The sequence below is a fragment of the Prionailurus bengalensis genome, chromosome E2 (assembly GCF_016509475.1).
Source record: "Prionailurus bengalensis isolate Pbe53 chromosome E2, Fcat_Pben_1.1_paternal_pri, whole genome shotgun sequence".
In the NCBI taxonomy this organism is placed as follows: domain Eukaryota; kingdom Metazoa; phylum Chordata; class Mammalia; order Carnivora; family Felidae; genus Prionailurus; species Prionailurus bengalensis.
Genome location: NC_057352.1, coordinates 8,921,617 through 8,942,053, shown reverse-complemented (window position 1 = coordinate 8,942,053; position 20,437 = coordinate 8,921,617). Strand labels below are relative to the sequence as shown.

General features: G+C 44.1%; 2 protein-coding genes across 3 annotated transcripts in view; both read right to left on the bottom strand.

The window, feature by feature from the left end:
* The window catches only part of LOC122494830 (orphan sodium- and chloride-dependent neurotransmitter transporter NTT5-like), a 54,095-nt gene that overhangs the window by 32,918 nt on the left and 740 nt on the right, over nt 1–20,437 (bottom strand). The window contains exon 1 of one of the 2 annotated variants that reach the window (XM_043600293.1): nt 2,351–2,764. The exons of the other annotated variant lie outside the window; for it this stretch is intronic. The gene's annotated coding sequence lies outside the window, so the exon portion shown is untranslated. Of the gene's footprint in view, nt 1–2,350; nt 2,765–20,437 lie in introns of those variants that run through there. 2 annotated transcript variants of the gene reach the window in all.
* Nucleotides 3,789–19,379, bottom strand: SLC6A16 (solute carrier family 6 member 16). The gene is given in 15 exon segments (XM_043601008.1): nt 3,789–4,180; nt 4,293–4,469; nt 5,694–5,868; nt 6,008–6,206; nt 6,539–6,635; nt 6,637–6,723; nt 13,786–14,024; nt 14,191–14,301; nt 14,525–14,626; nt 14,628–14,708; nt 14,916–15,032; nt 15,222–15,260; nt 15,262–15,383; nt 15,773–15,939; nt 19,360–19,379. Coding segments are annotated over 15 exon segments (2,091 nt in total). The 3' UTR covers nt 3,789–3,822.

The window sequence follows — 20,437 nt, the reverse complement described above, 5'->3', positions numbered from 1 at the left end:
TCTCCCTCTCTCTCTGCTCCTCCCCTGTTCACACGCTGTCTCTCTCTCAAAAATAAACAAAGATTAAAAAAAAATTTTTTTTAAGTTTATTTATTGAGCAGGGAGGGGCAGAGAGAGAGTAGGAGAGAATCCCAAACAGGCTCTGTACTGTCAGCGTGCCACCTGACATGGGGCTCAGTCCCACGAACTGTGAGATCATGACCTGAGCCAAAATCAAGAGTCTGATTCTTAACCAACTGAGCCACCAAGTACCCCAAAAGATTCTTAATGGATACAGCAACAAATTACAACATACGAATTTTACTTGGATGATGATTCAAACAATCTAAAAAAGTTCTGAGACAGTCTCTCAAATAGTGAAACAGAGTTGGGACACGATCGAGCAATTCCACTCCTAAGTATCTGCCAAGAGAAAGAAAAACATATGTCCCCCCCCCCCCCAAATTGTACATGAATATTCATCACAGCATTATTCATAATAGCCCCAAAGTGGAAACAACCTCAAATGTCCATCAACTGGATAAATAAAATGTAGTATATCAATACAATGGAATATTCGGCGATAAAAAGAAATAAAATACTGATAATATGCTATACAGGGATGAAACTTGAATATTATGCTCTGTGAAAGCCAGTCACAAAGGACTACATGTATTGTATGATCTCACTTATATGAAATGTCCAGAATAAGCAACTCTGTTGAAACAAAAGTAGATTAGTGGTTGTCTAAGGTTGAGGTTGGAGGCTGAAGCATTTGGGGTGACAGCAAAAGGGAGGGGGGTTTCTTTTGGGGGTAATGAAATGTACTAAAATAGACTGTGGTGATGGGTACACAACCCTGCCATACTTTACAAGCCACTGAATTGTACATTTTAAATGTGTGAATTGTATGGTAGGTGAATTACATCTCAACAAAGCTGTTAAGGGGCACCTGGCTGGCTCAGTCAGTAGAGTATGTGACTCTTCATCTCCCGGTCATAAGCTGAGCCCCACCTTGGATGTAGAAATTATGTAAAAAAAAAAAAAAAAAAAAAAAAAAAAAAAGGTTAAGAAGAAAGCTGTTAAAAAGGATAAAGCTACCAGAAAAAAAATATATACATATATGTGTATATATATATATATATATATATATATATATATATATATGTATATATGTGTATATATATATGTATATGTATATATATGAGACAACCAGGAAAATCTAACTACTGACTGGATATTTGATGGTATTAAAAAGTACTGTTATTTATTTTATGTGTGATAATAGTTTTGTCAGGTGTTTGTGGGGATTTTTTAAATGTTTATTTTTTATTTTTGAGAGAGAGTGAGCAGGGGAAGGGCAGAGAGAGGGGGACAGAGGTTCGGAAGCGAGCTCCCCACAGACAGCAGAAAGCCCTATATGGGGCTCGAACTCACAAACCAGGAGATCAGGACCTGAGCTGAAGTAGGATGCTCAACTGACAGATGCCCCTTGTCAGGTTTTGTTTTTAAAGGGTTCTTATGTTTTACAGATATGTATGGACATACCTACAGATGAAATGATAAATTTGGGATCTGCTTCAAAATAATGGGGAGGCTTTCAGTGGGAGGAGGTAAGTTGAAACCAGACTGGTCGCCAGTTGGTCACGAGATGGGTGATGAGTACAAAGGAATTCATTAAGTTATTCTTTTGCATATGTTTGAACATTTCCAAAATAGAAGGGCCAGAAGCCACAGCAAGAATCTGTATCAGGCTACCCTGACTCACCGTGTAAACCCCTCTTTCTTCTGGGTCTCCTGATGAAAATTAAGGATGACAATAGCTGTGTCTCATACCATTCTCATATAAGGTACCATACCAAGGGACGGGGCTCCATTTTTGTCTAATGAGGCCGAAGATTCCCAAGAGCAGTGCTAAAGAAACTGCTCATCACATGCAAGGGTGCTACGAAACTCGCCTTTCGACAGTAGGATCCCCACAGCTATCTAGTAGAGAGGAGTCTATGATAGAAATTGGTCTATCTCTAATAGATAGGGGCTCTAATCAGGAGCCCCTACAGCAGTGTGAGATATTCGCATTGCAAACCACCTTGCAGTTAGGTACCAAAGGACATTCAACAAGTAGCTGGAGAATATAAAAATTGAGAATGGGAGGAGACACCCCAAGATCCTCATTCCACTCCTATCCGTTTATCCGGTAGGCCCCTACTTTTCAATCCCCTCCCCCACGCAGGTTCCATTCCCAAAGCTGAGAACTGGATGGGGAGGCAGAAGGGAGGATGAACACCTGCGTTCCCAAAAGGAAGGCGGTTTAAAACTCAAGACTATTTGATCATGAGAAGACGACTGCCTCCGCTGATTTTCACCTTACCCAACTCAATAGCACCAAGCTTCCAGCAGACAGATCGTTTGGATGGGGGTGGGGGGTGTGGCGAAGGAAAGTAAGGGGCGGGGCTACAAGGTACAGGAGCCAACGGGTGATGACCCCGATCTTCCAAGCTTGACCAGCGAGAAACACCAGAGGTCCAGAGACTTCCGGGACCACACCTCTTCCTGTTTACCAGACCCACCCCTCGAGTCCCACCCGCCAATGGTTAGGATGTCTGCCTTTTCTTCCTTAATCACAGAAAGTTAGGTAGAGGCAACTACCCTGTGGTAGCTGAGCAATCCGAAATACTGAGATCTCTGAGTACTTAAGGGAAACCCATTCTCTGGATCTTCGGGAATCCCAACCACCTCTACCCACAGCTCCCAATCCCAGTCGCTGACTGACCCCTATCTCCTTTGGCAAGTACGGCAGCTCATTTGTGGACTCACCCCTCCGGAAGTTCTGAGAGACCCACTCGTCATCACCCGCTAGGCAAATTCATTTGACTTAGCCCTGTAGTAAAACCTGCCAGGTCTCCTACCATGCAGATATGGGGCCCTAGTGGGCTCAGCAATAGGTAGTTCCCTAAACCACTTGTGTTGATTCACAGTCTTGGAGCCTCTTTTTAAAAATAATTTTTAGGGGTGCATGGCTGGCTCAGTCGGTTTAGTGTCCAGCTCTTGGTTTCCGCTCAGGTCATGATCTGGTAGCTCATGAGTTCAAGTCCTGCATCAGGCTCTGTGCTGACAGTGCAGAGAGTGCTTGAGATCTTCTCTATCCCTCTCTCTCTCTGTCCCTCCCCCACTCTGTCTCTCTCTCAAAATAATAAACTTAAAAAAATAAAAATAAAATTTTTAGACTCATATATGATTACCAAGTCCCATTGACAAGTGATTAATATCCTTTCCATCTTAGCTGAAACCCCATTTCCCACGTTTCCCTTGGCTAAAGGCCAATCCCCAGACAAAGCAAGTCTAGTAATCTAGATCTGAATTTGCAATGACAAGGATAGGGCAGGACCTCTAGGCTGGACATTTGGCTCTCAAAAGAATGGAAGACTTTTGGGAAAAAGACATTTATAGGAAAAAAAAAAAAAAACGCTGACACCCAGGACTTAGTCCTGGTGGACTGATTTATTGACCAACAACATTACTCCTCCAGCTTCCTTCCAGGAGCTGGACAGATCAGTCAAGAAGCAGATTTGGTAGACATGACAAATAGTGAATATCATGGGCGTGTGTATATACTGAGGAAGGGGATGGGGAAAACACAGTGACAGTGGTAACCAGGAAGGATGGGGTCTGAGAGGGGGATGCAAAGCCAGGCCCCATGTGTCCACCAAACTATACCTCTACTTTTGGGAGTAATAGCAGTTCTGTGTCTGGGGACATCAACAGTTGCAAGTTGGTATGAGTTGCCTCTTATGCTATTTCCAGGAATGTGTGATGTCAAGTCAAATGAATGAAGTTAGGCAATCATACAACAGGTTGATCAGCAACTTGATTATCACCTCGCAGGATTTCCTACTTTTGGACCTCTTTAATGGGCGTTGGCTGGATTAAGGGTAAGGATTTGGAAGATATCATAGGCTTACCCTGGCTTGTGGGATTGAAGGGAATCCTGTGGGTGAGGCAGTATGCAAAATATGTGTGGATGGGGAGGATAACAGTGAGAAAAAGGGCAATCGTTGCAAGAAGCCCCAATGATGGGTATTGGTGAAGCACCTCTTTTGACTGTGGAAAGATGGGAAAGGGGTTCAGAACATCAAAGTTCCCAGAAAAGTGAGGACTGTAGAAGGGAAGGGTGGGATAGGAACCAGGGCAGATGACCAATGAGTCTTCAGGCAGTCAGAGAATGAGACGATAGCATCTTTAGGCCATGAGTGGATTGAAAGATCTGGCCCCCACTCTCTAGCAAGGTCTAGTGTCTAGGGAAAGAAGCTCACACTGAGTCCCAGGCCACATAGGTGATAGTCTTCAGAGACAGATGAATCAGAGTAATCACAAACAGGGCTAGCAGCACAACGGGACAGAGAAAGCACCACAGCCAATGGATGGGAGAGATGAGGGGTCCCCACATGATCGCCAAGTCTTCAAGGAACCTGGGAGGAAGGGCCACAAGACTGTGGGAGGCCTAGTCAGGCCTCACCCAGCCTTGGGGGTGGAGGGCAGCCCAACCTTAGCATTTTTCAAATATTCTACTTCATCTCCCAAACTCTGCCTCAGCTCAAGACTCATCCTCTCTTATCTTCTCCCTAGTCAGTCTTGCATCGCAACCCAAGAAAAATTTTCAAACATTTCTCTACTGCTCAAAATTGTTCATGGGTACCCAATGCCCTTGGGATAAAGGCCAAGTCCCTTTCATTCATTCCATGAATATGAAAATGTTTATGATGTGTGAGGGACTCTTCTACATGCTGGGTACCCATACTAACCAGCTCAGACTGGAAAAGGCAGCAACACTTGACCCTCGGGGGGAAACTTTTCTTAGTTTCTTCAAGCCCATGTATCCAACTCCTTTATTGCATGTTCTCAATTGCAACAAATATCCAAGTGGAGTCTTTTGGCCACGAAGGCCCTTCTCTTTGTCTTTTCTTTGGAATATTGCAATAGCACCCAACTGTTCTCCTTGCTTCACTCCTGACTCCTCATAGTCTATTCTCCACACAGCAGTCATAGGTGTTTTTTTAAATAAATCTGACGATGTCACTCCCCTGCTCAAAACCTTCCAATGCCTCTCGTGCTGCAGAAAAAAACTAAGTACTGCTATAGCTTAGAAGGTCTTCCTTGATCTCCTGTTATCTCTCTGGAACATTCTACTCCAACCTCTCCAATCTCCTTGCTCCTCAAAAATTCCAGGCATGTTGCTTCCTCTTGCCTTGGTACTCAGTGTTTCCTCTACTTGGAACACTTCCTCAAAATCATGGCTCCTTCCTTCACTTCCTTCAGGAGTCTGCTCAAATGTCACCTTATCAGAGAGGCCTTCCCTGCAATACAACCTAAATTAGCACCCACACATACTCCCATTCTTGATCATTTTACTTTACCTTTTGATTTTCTCCTGTCAATTGTCACCACCTGACATTTTTACTCATTCATCTGGTTACTGCCTGTCACCACCACTAGAATATAAATTCCTTGAGGACAGGGATGCTTGTTTTATTCAATAACCTTGGTGATTAAAACAGTGCTTGGCACATATTAAGCACTCAACAAATATGTTAAATGAATGAATAAACATGTTTCTCCGAAGGCCCTGAGGTTAAGAGTCCCTGCATCACTCTAGCTGGGTGACAACAGAAGCAACCAGAAAGGGGTCAACCTTCCCTATAGACCCAAGCTATCACCTCCTGGCCCCACAGGCCCAGCCCACAGCCGTGTTTTCAAATATGATGATGATGATGATGATGATGATGATGATGGGGAGGACTGTTCAGTATTCATTCAGCAGGCTGATGAAGTAGATGCCTGAAGGTCAAGTGAAGAAGAAGCCACACAGGAACATGAGCCCAAAGACAACCACTGGAGGGAACACTGGATGGGATCAAGGTCAGAAGTCTAGTTGGGTGACAAGGGCTAAGCATAGGTTATAGACCTGGGCTGGGTAAGAGTCTCAGATAAATCAGGGCCATTGGTAGGAGTAGGGCATTGGTCAGAGTACCGGTAGGCTGTTTTGTATATTTCCTGAAAGAAGAAAAGGTGTCCTGGAGTGGGGTTAGGACGCCCTGCATGATCCCTACCATGGTGCTCAGCCCCAATGTCAGCAAAAACAGGAAGAAGATAGACCAGCAGACAGACCCAGGAATGAATGACATGGTTTCAACGAAGGCCATGAATGCAAGGCTTGGGCCCTCCTTAACCTGTTGAGGGGAGAGAGAGTAGGAGTTAAAGTGTCCTTGGACTTAACAAAAAAATACAGACAAGGATACTATCTACCTTCCCTGGAAAACTCCCTAAAAGCTGTGGGTCACTGAGAAAATCAGATCTCCAAGCTGACCCTCTGACATGGAAAAACAGTCCACCTGGCATTACCCGTGGAGGGCATTCTGCAAGTTCTAGTTCTCTGCATCGTCTGGGCTGCAGGTTATCCTGGTGCTTCTGGTATGTTTTTCTGGTGCTAGCAAAAGCTGAAATTTCTGTTTCACAAAAGGCTTTGAGTAACTCCACGCCCTGCTCACCTACTTTTACTGACCTTCAAAAACTGCTTCTCTAAGTTGCAGTCACTCAAGTGGCTGAGGACAATGCTCTTGATGTGCTGGAGAAGGCTGTCCAGCCAGGAGTCAAGGCAGAGTAGTGCTATCAACCAGATTGGAAGGGGGCTGGGCCTCAAGAGGGAATTTCCCTACGGTTATCAGCTTCTCAAGCATTTCAGCATTCCTGGGGGTAAGGAGTTGAATCACACAGGACCATTTGGCCCCTCAGGAGATCGCCTCCTTTTCCCTTATCTTCTAGATAAGGAAGGGCACCACTAACCTAGCATTATTGATCCAGGCACGGTAGAGCCTGGGACGAAACCTAGAAGGTACTCACCTCCAGGATCATGAATTTATGTGAGCCTGGAGAACTTATGACCATGGGGGAAGCCCAGGAGGAGTGTTTTGCATTATCTTCACAGGAACTCTGGGATATCTGCTGCAGTGACGGGTGCCTTATTCACCACCTACCTCTTCCCTTGCTCTCTTCTTAACTAGTGGGTAAAAGGCAATCTTCTAGGCTTTGCATTACCAAATGTCAGGAAGCACCATTTACTTAGATTACCATGTACATAAAGCTGCCCTGGAGGTGAGCTAGTGAGAGAAACTGCTTCTTGGACTTTTTCATCTGAATCCTGTTGACCTATTTAGCCTTATCTTCCTCCCATGATCCTCTGAACATTTTATGCTCTAATCACGCTTAACTACTTACAATTTCAGGGCTGGCCATGCTCTTTCATGCCTAAGACCACCCTCACCCCACTACCATTCTTCACTTGACCAATTCCTACAGATCGTTAAAAATCCAATTCATTGCTCTACACGAACTGCAGTAGAAGGCTTGACACAACTTACTGCTAAGAGCAAAATGCAAGGTGCAGGGAACTAAGTATAGTTTGATCACATTTTAGAAAACAAAATATTGTATGTCCTTTTGGTAATAGGCAAGCTAAATATGTGGATCAACCTTCTCACTGTAAATAAGTTAAAAGTCTGAAAAATATTTTTCATCTTCTTAATTAAAATATTGAAAAAATGAGAAATTATTATACAAAAATTGAAGTGCACACAAAAACAGTGGGGAAAGGGGACTTCCAAAGCAACTTGTTCCCAAAGGTAAAAGCCAAATACAGCACTGTCCCCCTAGTTTCCAATTTTATGACTTTTAAGAAATAAAAGGAGAATGAGTGTCAGATATAAAGCACCAGAGCCTGCACAAAGTAAGAATCAGACCAGAAGGTCTTCCCCTAATCTCGCAGTTCAAAGGGCTACTACACCTTCAGTATAAAAATGAACCAGAAGCTTGCACTCAACCCTTCCACAAGACAGGGAATGCCAAAGAAGGCTGCTTCAGAAATGATCAGAACAAAGGGAAATGTTTTAAAGTTGCTGACATGGGGTGCCTAAGTGGCTCAGTCGGTTAAGCACTCGACTCTTGATTTTGGCTCAGGTCATGGTCTCACAGTTCATGGGTTCGAGCCCCATGTTAGCCTCTGCACTGACAGCATGGAGACTGCTTGGGATTTTCTCTCTCTCCCTCTCTCTCTGCCCCTCCCCTAATCACATACTCTCTCTCTCTCTCTCTCAAAATAAATAAACATTAAAAAATAAAACTCCGAAAAATAAAAAATAAAAATAAAAAAATAAAACTCTGGGGGGCGCCGGGGTGACTCAGTCATGTAAGCGTCCCACTTTGGCTCAGGTCATGATCTCATAGTCTGTGAGTTCAAGCCCCTGTGTCGGGCTCTGTGCTGACATCTCAGAGCCTGGAGCCTGCTTCAGAGTCTGAAGATTCTCTCCAGCTCATTCATTCTATCTCAAAAATAAATAAACATTAAAATTTTTTAAAAAATAAAGTTCCTGACATGTCATAACCAAGTCAATCCTAGGTTGGATGTGCAGCCCAAATATTTGATCCTGGTTGTCTCAAGAACTCAAGCCAAGAACTGAGTTTCAAGTAGTCTCTTTCTAATGTCCCTATGCATCAGGCAGAAACAAAAGTCCTATTTATAGGAATATACCTTCATCCTAGGCCTTAAGAATTCCTACAAATAATGGTCAAATAAATAGGACAAAGAGACAATTAAGTACACAAAAAGAAGACACCATGAGCAATAACCATCAGAAACAACATAGTAAAAATTGACCTAAAGTTACTCCCAAATATTAGAATTGTTGAAGATTATATTTGCTGTGCTTAAATAATAAAAGACAAGCTTGGAAATATTTCAAAGGAAAAAGAGCATCTTTTCATGTGTCTGTTAGCCATCTGGATGTCTTCTTTGGAAAAGTGTCTATTCATGTCTTCTGCCCATTTAACTAGGTTGTTTGTTTTTTGGGTGTTGAGTTTGATAAGTTCTTTATAGATTTTGGATACTAACTCTTTATCAGATGGGCTAGATGGGTGATAGGTATTAAGGAGGGCACTTGTTGGGGCACCAGGGTGGCTCAAGTCAGTGAAGTGTCTGACTCTCGATTTCAGCTCAGGTCATGATCTCACAGTTCACGGGTTCGAGCCCCACGTCGAGCTTTGTGCTGACAGCTCGGACCCTGGAGCCTGCTTCGGATGCTGTGTCTCCCTCTCTCTCTGTCCCTCCCCAGCTCACTCTCTCTCTCTCTCTCAAAAATAAACATTAAAAAAATTTTTTTAATCAAACTGAAAACTAAACATTAAAAAATCTTGAAAGAGGCAGAGAAAAATGATACACTACATATTCAGCAACAGCAATCTCAAAGACTACAAATTCCTCATCAGAAATGGAGCCCAACAGCAAACAGTACATTTTTTTAAAGTTTATTCATTTATTTTGAGAGAGAGAGTGAATGTGTGAGTAGGAGAGGGGCAAAGAGAGAGGGAGAGAGAATCCCAAGCAGGATCCGCACTGCCAGTGGCAGAGCCCAGTGTGGGGCTCAAACTCACAAACTGTGAGATCATGACCTGAGTTGAAGTCAGATGCTTAACTGACTGAGCCCCCCAGGTGCCCCTGAAGTATTAATTCTAAACAGACTGTAGAAAGTTAAGTGCACACTTTTGTTGGGTTGTCCTCTTAGTGTGTTTTAGGAGTTCTTTACATATTCTGAATATAAATGTATAGAACATATAAATTTCTCCAATACTGGGACATGCATTTTCATTATCTTCACGGGTATCTTTCAAAGAGAAAATGGTTTGACTTTTTATGGTGTCCAGTTATTGACTGTAACAAGGCCTTACATACTAAGGAGTGAAGAGAACTCTAAAGAATAGAGGAGCCACTGATCTACAGGACGGCAGGCACTACCACCAGGCCTTAGATCATCTAAGAAAAAAATTAACATGGAAAAGTGATTCCCAGGATATAGTGTTAAATTAAAAAAGGATAAAAACTAACTTCTGCATAAGAAAGAAGGGTAAAAAGGGGGGCCTGGGTGGCTCAGTCGGTTAAGCATCCGACTTTGGCTCAGGTCATGATCTCGCAGTTGTGAGTTCGAGTCCTGCATCAGGCTCTGTGCTGACAGCTCGGAGACTGGAGCCTGCTTCCGAGTCTGTGTCTCCCTCTCTCTCTGCCCACCCCATTCGTTCTCTCTCTCTCTCTCTCTCTCAAGAATAAACATTTAAAACAATTTCCTTAAAAAAAATTTTTTTTAACATGTATTTATTTTTGAGACAGAGAGAGACAGAGCATGAACGGGGGAGGGGCAGAGAGAGGGAGACACAGAATCTGAAACAGGCTCCAGGCTCTGAGCTGTCAGGACAAAGCCCGACGCAGGGCTCAAATTCACGGACCGTGAGATCATGACCTGAGCCCAAGTCAGACTAACCAACCAAGCCACCCAGGCGCCCCAAAACAATTTCCTTTTAAATAAAAAGAAGGGTAAATAAAAATATATACATCTTTCTCTTTGTTTTTACAAACACACACAGGAAGGATAAATAAAAACATAATGAGATCGGTTTACCTATAAGGGATGGATGAGAAATGGGTTGAAGTGCTGGTGAAATTTCTGAGTGTCCCTTTGTATAATTTTCTCTTTTGAAACCATATTAACGTTTCACGTTAAAATAAAAGTTTGAGGGACATTAAAATTCCATATAAACAGAAACAAATGAACATAACTGTATTTCAAGTAAGTGACAATCATACTGAATGAAGGAAAAAGAACTAACCCAAGTAATTTAAAAAAAAAATTTTTTTTAACGTTTATTTATTTTGAGACAGAGAGCTACAGAGCATGAATGGGGGAGGGTCAGAGAGAGAGGGAGACACAGAATCTGAAACAGGCTCCAGGCTCTGAGCTGTCAGCACAGAGCCCAATGTGGGGCTTGAACTCACGGACCGCGAGATCATGACCTGAGCTGAAGTTGGCCGCTCAACCGACTGAGCCACCCAGGCGCCCCTAACCCAAGTAATTTTGAACACAGCATTTTAACTGTAAAATTCAGGATAAAGACAAAAAGTTGTCAACAAATACTGAACTCTGGGATTAGTATGTTTGTTTCCGCAATGGAATGAGCTAGCAATTCTGTAACTATTTGCTGTGCATTCTAGCATGGAGATTAAGCAAGTGTGTGTGTGTGTGTGTGTGTGTGTGTGTATGACAGTGAGACCAGCAACAAGAGATAGAAAGACCATTACAATCCTAATAATACTGTGGAAGGAAAGACCATTACAATCCTAAATACTGTGGAAGGTAACCTGGCATTATCCACTGAAGCTATATGTGGGGTAGAAACATGACCATAGTATTTTGCAGTTCCTCCCATCAAGAGGTAAAGTCTGTTTCTCCACCCCTCACATCTGGGGTGGCTTTGTGACTTCCTTTGACTAAAGAAATGTAGCAGCAACGACAATGAGAGTATTCCCATGCTTAGGCTTCAAGACACTACTGATTCCACCTAGGTTCTCTGTGAGCTGTCATATGAGGAAGCCCAAGCTAGCCACACAGAGAGGCCTCCCGGAAAGAGCAGGCCTTGCGGACCCACCAGCTGACCAGAGCGCTCAAGCGAGCCCTGTCAACACCGCACACAGCAGAGCGGTGCAGTCCCAGCTGGGCCCAGCTGAATGCAGACATGCGAGTTAACCCATGCAAGCCCAACAGAAGAACTTGCCAGCCAACCCATAGAATCTTAAGAAAAAATAAATCATTCTTGGTTTCAGCCATTTACTTTCGGAGTGATTTGTCACACGGTAACATAGAACTTGGCATCAACAATCTCACTCATAGATATATACCCTACACACATAAGCACATGTGTAGTACATCAGGAACACGTGTAAGAATGTTTAGAACAGCATTGTTTTAACAGCCCAAAACTGGAAAGCCTCTAAATGGTCAATAGTATAATGGATAAATAAATTGTGGAATGTTCACATACTGGAACATTATACAGCATTAAAAGCACAGACTATATGGATGAATCTTATGAACACACATTGAAATGAAAGAAGTAAAACACAAAAGAATACAAAGAGAATGTATATGTAAATGAACAAATTAAACTATATAAATGGACACGTTAAACTATATTGTACTTAGATATGCATATGTAGATAATAAAATATAAAAAAAAAAAAACAAAGAACTAATTACCATAAAAGCCAGGACAGTGGGTGTGAGGAAAGAGTTTATAATTAGAGATACACAGAGATCTTCTATGGGTCATTCTAGTTGTTAACATGGGTGCTGTTTATTTTATAGTTATTTATTCTGCATATGTTGTTTTATGTGTTTCTTTTTTTTTTTTTTCAACGTTTATTTATTTTTGGGACAGAGAGAGACAGAGCATGAATGGGGGAGGGGCAGAGAGAGAGGGAGACACAGAATCGGAAACAGGCTCCAGGCTCCGAGCCATCAGCCCAGAGCCTGACGCGGGGCTCGAACTCCCGGACCGCGAGATCGTGACCTGGCTGAAGTCGGACGCTTAACCGACTGCGCCACCCAGGCGCCCCTATGTGTGTTTCTATATGTATGTAATACCTCATAATAAAATGTTTTTTAAACATCAAAAAATACCATTACAGGGGCACCTGGGTGGCTCAGTCGGTTAAGCATCCGACTTCAGCTCAGGTCACGATCTCACGGTCTGTGAGTTCGAGCCCCGCGTCAGGCTCTGGGCTGATGGCTCAGAGCCTGGAGCCTGCTTCCGATTCTGTGTCTCCCTCTCTCTCTGCCCCTTCCCAGTTCATGCTCTGTCTCTCTCTGTCCCAAAAATAAATAAACGTTAAAAAAAAAAATTAAAAAAAAAAATACCATCACACTCCCACCAGACTGGCAAAAATTTTAAAGTGTGACCAAGTGTAATCAAACGTGCAGAAAGTGGGATATGCAGAATTCTCACACATCATAAGCCATTTTGGTAATGAGACAACACACAGTAAGACTAAAGGTGTGGGCACCCTACCCAGCAATTCCATTCCTAAGTATACACCCCAGAGGACTCTTGCACATAAGCACATGAATATTCCCGGGTTAATTCTAGAAGAAAAGAGTGCTTATTCACATGGATTAGGATAGGGACAAACTCAGCTTAGGTTTGCCTCCTCTAGGAGTCCTTCTCTGACTAGCCCAGTCAGAATTAAAGGCTCTGTCTTCTATACTCCCCATCACCCCTGTTATTAGTTATCATGAGTCTGTGACTGTCTGATTATGCAATTCCCCCACCTCCTCCCTCCGAAAACTGAAAACTCAGTGAAAGCAAGAACTGTGGTCTGATTCACCTGTCCACATCTCTGTGGTACACAAAGAGTTCTTTCTAAATGTCTGATGAGTGTTTTTGAAACTAATGCCTAAAGAATGAAAAGCAAGGGGTGAGCAGACAATAAAAAATCTCGTTCTGAGAGTCCTTTTGGGGTTTAAGTGCGACAGATTGACAGAAATCCCTAAACTTAGGAGTTGAAAGTTAAGAGTGAAAACATTCACCAAGTGGAAAGTTCTCCATATAGGTGTGCTCTTAGATGGTATCTGAGACCAGAGTAATCTTGAATGTTTGCCACTTTTAGCCTATCTCTGTGGTGGTACTCTGAAGTGGATGGCTGGCAATCTCTGAGTTTGAAGATTTCTAGGGCCAGAAAGAGGCTCTGGGCAAAATATTGTATGACAGAGATTCTACTGTCTCTGTGTTTTGCTCCATGGGACAGTAGAGACTTGCAAGTGCACCTGATGTTGCCAGCTGTGGACAGGAGTCTCTGTAGCACGTTGAAAGTCAGGGTCTCTAGGTTTTGTAGTTCCCTGGCGCTGGCACCCTCAACTAAGGGGCTGGCCTTACTTCTCACTGCAGCGGTGCGTGATGACTGTGGCCCAAAAGCCCAGGACACAGAAGTAAAAAGATGTGACCAGCAGCATGCTGAGCAGGTTGACCAGGGTCACAACGAAGGCATCAATGAGACAGTTGCTGGATGGGTACATGTGCGAGGATAAGGAGACAAGGCCAAAGCCTAGACACAAGGCAAACAAGACCCGGTTCCCTACTTCATGCCATACATCCATGTTGTACATAGTTAATATCTAAAAGGGGGAAGACAAGTACAAGGTGAAATGTCAAAGAAGGAGAGGAGAACCTTAGCAAGTATGGGGGGAAGGACACAGGGGAATAAGGGGGAAAGGATGCCCTAAAAATAGACAACAGGAGTCTGCCAAGGCCCGGTAGCAGGGTGAGGAAGATGTACTTTACCTCAGAAAGCATCAAATACTGAAGGCCAAATACTGCCCCTTAGAGCAGTAGACACAGATGAGGAAACTGAGGACGATGCAATTAAAAGACTGGTACCAAGACATACATTACCTGAATTGAGAATGGGACATATCAGGAAGCATGTACCAGTGAGGGGTCAACCAACAATCAACAGGGATCAAAAGTTCTGAGTCAGAAGTGAGGAGGAGACAGTTTTCAGCAAGGGTCAAGGGCTGGTGGGAGCAAAAGGCCAGAAGGAGCAAGACATTAGGAGATCAGTGATAACAATATTAGATGAGGTCTAAGGCATCCGAGAATGGCAATGGTGGCTTACGTTTCCTGAGAACTTGAGCTCATTAATAATGAAAGCGCTAACAAGATACCAGGACACCAATAAGAACAATTTCAGACTGAAGACTGGTGACCCACCAGACTGGTGACCTGTCTGAGGCCTTCAAGGTCAGCAGGTACCAGAAGTACATGGAAGGTGTTGTCCTTCAGGATCTGGGGGGACCTGTCTTTGGACATGCCTACTAGATAGGATGATCCCTCCCTTTTCTTTAGCCTTTCTCCCACTTCCTCCATCTCTTTCTCCCTCCCATTTCTTCTTCTTTCTAAGATTTTCCTCTATCTTTATCCCTCCTCACTCCTTTCTCCTCTTCCAAATTCCCTTCCAGCTGTTTTCCCCATCTCCTCCTCTCTCGCTTCTTCCTTACCAAATTCACGGAGTTCATCAATAAGGGACAGTTCTCCCATGGAACTGGAAACTGGAAGGACTGGGCCAAGTAGGACAGGATCCAGACATTGACCACATTCAAGTATAAGTTGGTGATGAAGCACACCTGAGGGCCACAAGGGAGGTGGCTGGGGAGGAAGAATGAGAACAGGAAAAAAGAGGGGATTAGAGAGAGAGGACTGGGAACTGAAGAGACTTGACCTGTGGAAGTGAAGTCATGGGACCCATCCCAGGACAAGGGTCAGGGTAGGAGTGGGGTGTAAAGGGCAGGTCAGGGCAGCCCAGGACTCCTCACCATGAAGCTGGTATACCCCACACCACCAATCCAGGGGCGGGCTGATGACTTTCCATACACCAATGCTGCCCTGACGCATTCTCTGACCAGCTGCCATCTCCAGGAATAGAAGAGGAACCCCGATCAAGAACAGCACGTGGATACAGAAGATGAGAAAACTGCCTGTGCAAGGGAGCCAGGAGGGCTCTGAGAACCACCTGGCTTTTCAGTGCCTAAACTTCTTTGGGGGTCCGGGAAAACACATTCCCCCGCCCCATGACCTCCCTCAGGGCCACAGGCATCAGGGCTCAACTGTTTCCACATCCCTCATAGTCCCAGGTACCCCTTCACCCCTAGTTTCTGTAAGACCCAGATGCCTAGTTTCCACCCCCACCCTGGACCACCATCCTTATATTCGGATACCCTGCACCCCTACCCTCTTATGATCCTAAGTGTTCAGGCACCTGACTCCTATCCTGCTCAGAGTACCACATTTCCAGCCTCTACAGATCTCAGAAACCTTGGAGTTTGAAGCCTCTTGTGGATCCATGATTCCTGGTCCCCAAACTTACAACCTCTATTGTGAGGTCATAGGAAGAAAACATGCCGGAGATCACTCATCCTCATGGAGTAGCCTACCTGAGTCAGGATGTACTCAACCTTATTGGACCAGCATGGACGGTTAAAAAAGGCCTCTCTCTTCCTTCTCTGCAACCTGCCCCTTCCCACATAAGGGTTTCTGGGTCAGGGTAGCTGCCACTCTTTTTTTTTTTTTTTTTCACGTTTATTCATCTTTGAGAGACAGAGAGAGAGACAGAGCATGAGGGGGGAAGGGGTAGAGAGAGAGAGACAAAGAATCCGAAGCAGGCTCCAGGCTCTGAGCTGTCAGCACAGAGCCTGATGCGGGGCTTGAACTCATGAACTGCAAGATCTTGACCTGAACCGAAGTCAGACGCTCAATCGACTGAGCCCCCCAGGTGCCCCGGTAGCTGCCACTTCCAATGCAGAGATGTGCCTGGACTGGCTAGCTCTGTACTTGGCCTCACAAGCCTGCATCTCCCAGGCCTAAGCCTTTGCCACCTGGGCCTCCAAAGCCTGGGACTCTGAAACCCGGACCATCGCAGGCCAGGGAGCCATGCCCTTATCTTCCCAAGATTGTCTTTCTTGGGCACTCTCAGAAAGTTCTGTCTCAGTAGAGATGGCTTTTGCCAGTAAAGATGTGGAATCCCGGGCCTCTATCTTCATTCTAGGCAGACTCCCTGGAGCAGCTCCAGCTTTTTCAATGGGGTGTTCACCTTCCTGAACAGACCTTAAGGACACCAAAACCTACATTTAGATTTGAGAGTCAAAACATATAAAAATCTCTATATGTTTCACCTCTTAGAAATATTTCAGTACAAGGGAGAAGGGTAGAGATAGCCAAGCTAACAGTTGGGAATCGCACTCAAAGGGCTTCTAAAAACATTGAGGTATACTCCCTATGGAGGGAAGTACCATTTATAGTGGGCTTTTGAATCAATGAAACAAACTTCAGGGTGCCTGGCTGGCTCAGTCAGAAGAGCGTGTGACTCTTGATCTCAGGGTTACAAGTTCAAGCCCCATGCTGGGTGTAGAGATTACATAAATTAAAAAACTGAAAAAATAAAGAAATGAATTTAATACATCTTGCTTATAACCTTAGGAAGGTTCCTTTAACTCTCTGGGCTTTCTCATCTGTAGAACACTCAGGTCTCTGCTCAAATATCACCTCACCAGAGAGGTCTTCCCTATCCACCTATTTAAAATAGCAGCTACCCATCCCCACTACTGTCTCCATCCTACCCCCTTTTATTTTTCTTCATAGCATTTTTCACCTCCTGATACGATTAGCTATTGACTGTTCATCTCGTTTTTGTCTATCTCCGCCCCCCTCCCAATCCCCACTGACTGCTCTTTCCCCAGCAAGAGGGCAGTGCTCTACCTCACATCTGGGGACACTCTCCTCTCTGCACTTCTGCCACTCTGACCTGTTGCTGACTCCTCAAATGCTCTACAAGAGAATGGGCAAGGAGTGTGCTGAAAAATAAAAGGAAAAAAGAAAAGAAAAAAGAAAAACAACAGGATGTGGTGGAGGGGAAGGGAGAGGGAACTGGATTTTTCTTTCAGAAGGGGAAGGAGCATGCCATCCAAAAGCAGAGGCAACAGGTAGGTCTCAGGGCAGCACTAGCGCATCTGGGTCACAAGAATAATCAGTTGTGAGACATACTGTTTGGAAAGAGTTCTTAGTAGCTCAGGAAATGCTTATAATTCAATGACAGGTTAAAAACCAAAACTGAGACGCAAATCTGTGTCTATAGTTCTATCTCTACTACCTTTAAAAGCGCAATGAAAGCAAAGGCTGAAAGAAAATACGCCAATGTGTAGAAGACAATAAGATATTTTTATATCTTTCTCTCTGGTTTTATTTTATTAAAATGTCTAAAAAAAGTATTGCTTCAATAATCGAGAAAAGTATGTACTGACATGTAAAAATTAAAAATAAAAAGATGAGGGGTGCCTGGGTGGCTCAGTTGGTTAAGCGGCTGGCTGACTTCAGCTCAGGTGATGATCTCACCAGTCGTGGGGTCAAGCCCTGTGTCAGGATCTGAGCTCAGAGCCTGGAGCCTGCTTCAGATTCTATGTCTCCGTCTCTCTCTCTGGCCCTCCCTCGTTTGCGTGCTCTCTTTCTCAAAAATAAATAAACTTAAAAATAAAAAGATGATACTGGACACAGAAGTCAGATTGAAGGAGTTCTTTCACCCATGTATGGGGCAACTAAAGCATCAAAATAAATAATAGTAACAGATGAGAACCCGTAGAATAAAGTAAGAATCCATGAATCCATAACGATATAAATGAGCAAAAGGAAAATTTCTCCTTACAGCAAAATGAAAAGTAATAAAAGTATAAGGAATGATGGAATTAGAAAGTCATCATTTGGAAACCACTGAAATTTATAACTAATTCAAGCAAGAATCATCAATGGTTACTAACACAAGAAAGTTTGGTGGGGACAAATAATTGCCCAGTATTAACATATCTCCTCCAAAAAACAAAAACAAAAAACAGAAAAATAGTACCTTTATAGTGTTAGACACCACCTGAACCAAGTAATGAAAGCCAACTGATATCATCTGTCTCCTGATATGATGCACTGAAAAGAACACAACATCATTTCAGTGCTATTCCTGCCAAAAATGTACAACCAGAATCCAATCATGAGGGAACATTAGGCAACACAAATTGAGGAACATTCTATAAAACAACTGGATTATTTTCATTAAAAATTGATCAAAGTCATGAAGATAAAGAAAGATGAAAGAATTGCAAGATTGAAACTACAATGGTAAGTCTGAAGTTATGTGAAAATAAGAAGTTAATACTGGGGGCGCCTGGGTGGCTCAGCTGGTTAAGTGTCTGACTTTGGCTCAGGTCATGATCTCACGTCAGGCTCTGTGCTGACAACTCAGAGCCTGCAGCCTGCTTCGGAATCTGTGTCTCCCTCTCTCTCTCTGTTCCTCCACTGCTCATGCTCTGTCTCTCTCTGTCTCTCAAAGATAACGAAATATTTATTTTTTTCTTTTTTTTTTTTTAATTCTTTTTTTTTTTTCAACGTTTATTTATTTTTGGGACAGAGAGAGACAGAGCATGAACGGGAGAGGGGCAGAGAGAGAGACACAGAATTGGAAACAGGCTCCAGGCTCCGAGCCATCAGCCCAGAGCCCGACGCGGGGCTGGAACTCACGGACCGTCAGATTGTGACCTGGCTGAAGTCGGACGCTCAACCGACTGCGCCACCCAGGCACCCCGATAACGAAATATTAAAAAAAAAATTTTTTTTAAGGTTAATACCAGAACTCGAAAAGCAGCTGGGTTGGACTTCCAGTTTCCAGTTCACATGTTAGGAACTTGGAAGTCACCACTCCATCCTAACAAGTAAAAAGCTGAACAGATTGCAAATCAATAACTGGATCCCTAAGGGAGGTAGGGGCACAGAGTAAACCACTGCCCCCAAGACTGACAGATAGTCAAATACAAAGATTACTTGATTACTGGAGCAGAAATTTAGGAGGAGAAACTGCCAAAGAACTGAAAGAGCGGACCTACGCTGGCCGACTCCATCTTGTTCTGTGTCCTCCACCTTGAGTAAGTCCCCGACATGCCCCCTTTCCAGGAAAATCGCAGAAACCTCAGACCACGCCTCCTCCCCTTGAGTAACCTCCCGCTCACCCGTTCAAACTTCCCGATGAAAACACGACCGCAACCTGCGTAGCAGAACTCCGACCCTTCCCCAGCCAATCGGCTGAGGCCACTGCCATTACCTCACCAACTACCCCTAGACCCCTATAAAACCTTTGTGCTTTTGAAACTTGCCCCCCCACCCCCCACCCCCGCATCTCACCGCTGTGTCGGTGCCGGTAGGGGATTGAGCTCGAGCTAGCTCGAATAAAGGCTCTGCTTTTGCATCGGACTCGGCTCCCTGGTGGTCTTTGGGGATCACGAATTCTGGGCATAACAGGAACCAGTGCCAGAGAGGGAAAAACTCAATTGTAATTGACAAATTGCTGGAGGCTCAGTGTGGACAATCCGAGAGTTTAACACTCCAGGAGGACCCAGTCACTGGGGTGAGGTACATTTTGGTGAGTTTGACCTCCGGGAGCCTGATCAAGTTCTCATGGAATATAGGCTGAAAATCCCCTCAGGCTTCCAGGAGGGGAAGGAAAAAGGAACCATACTGAAATACTCCAGGGCACTCTATTCTTAACAAGGCCTGCCCTCAGGAGAAACTAGTTAACCACAGCCTAATCTGTGGGGTAATATCAAAGTCAGTCTGAGCTAGGGGAAAGAAAATATCAACTCCAGCCCACTCCAGCCATCCTGTCCCACCTAAGAGAGGAGGAAAAAAACCCAAGAAACACTTGTGAAATTCAGTCTAGGGCCAAAGGCTCACTAAAAGACTGAGACCCAGCACAGAATACTTGCCCTTCCCCACACCTTATCACCACATTACTTACAGGCCTACTTTACAGCAGTTCCTTTACCCAATACGTCATTTGCAGCTAACAACAACAACAACAATTTACAAGGCATACCAAAAGGCAAAAAAAAAACCCCATAATTTGAAGAGACAGAGTGAGCATCAGAACCACACATGGCAGGCATGCTCGGACTGTCAGACTGAGAATTTGAAACAACCGGGATTAATTTGCTAAGGGCTA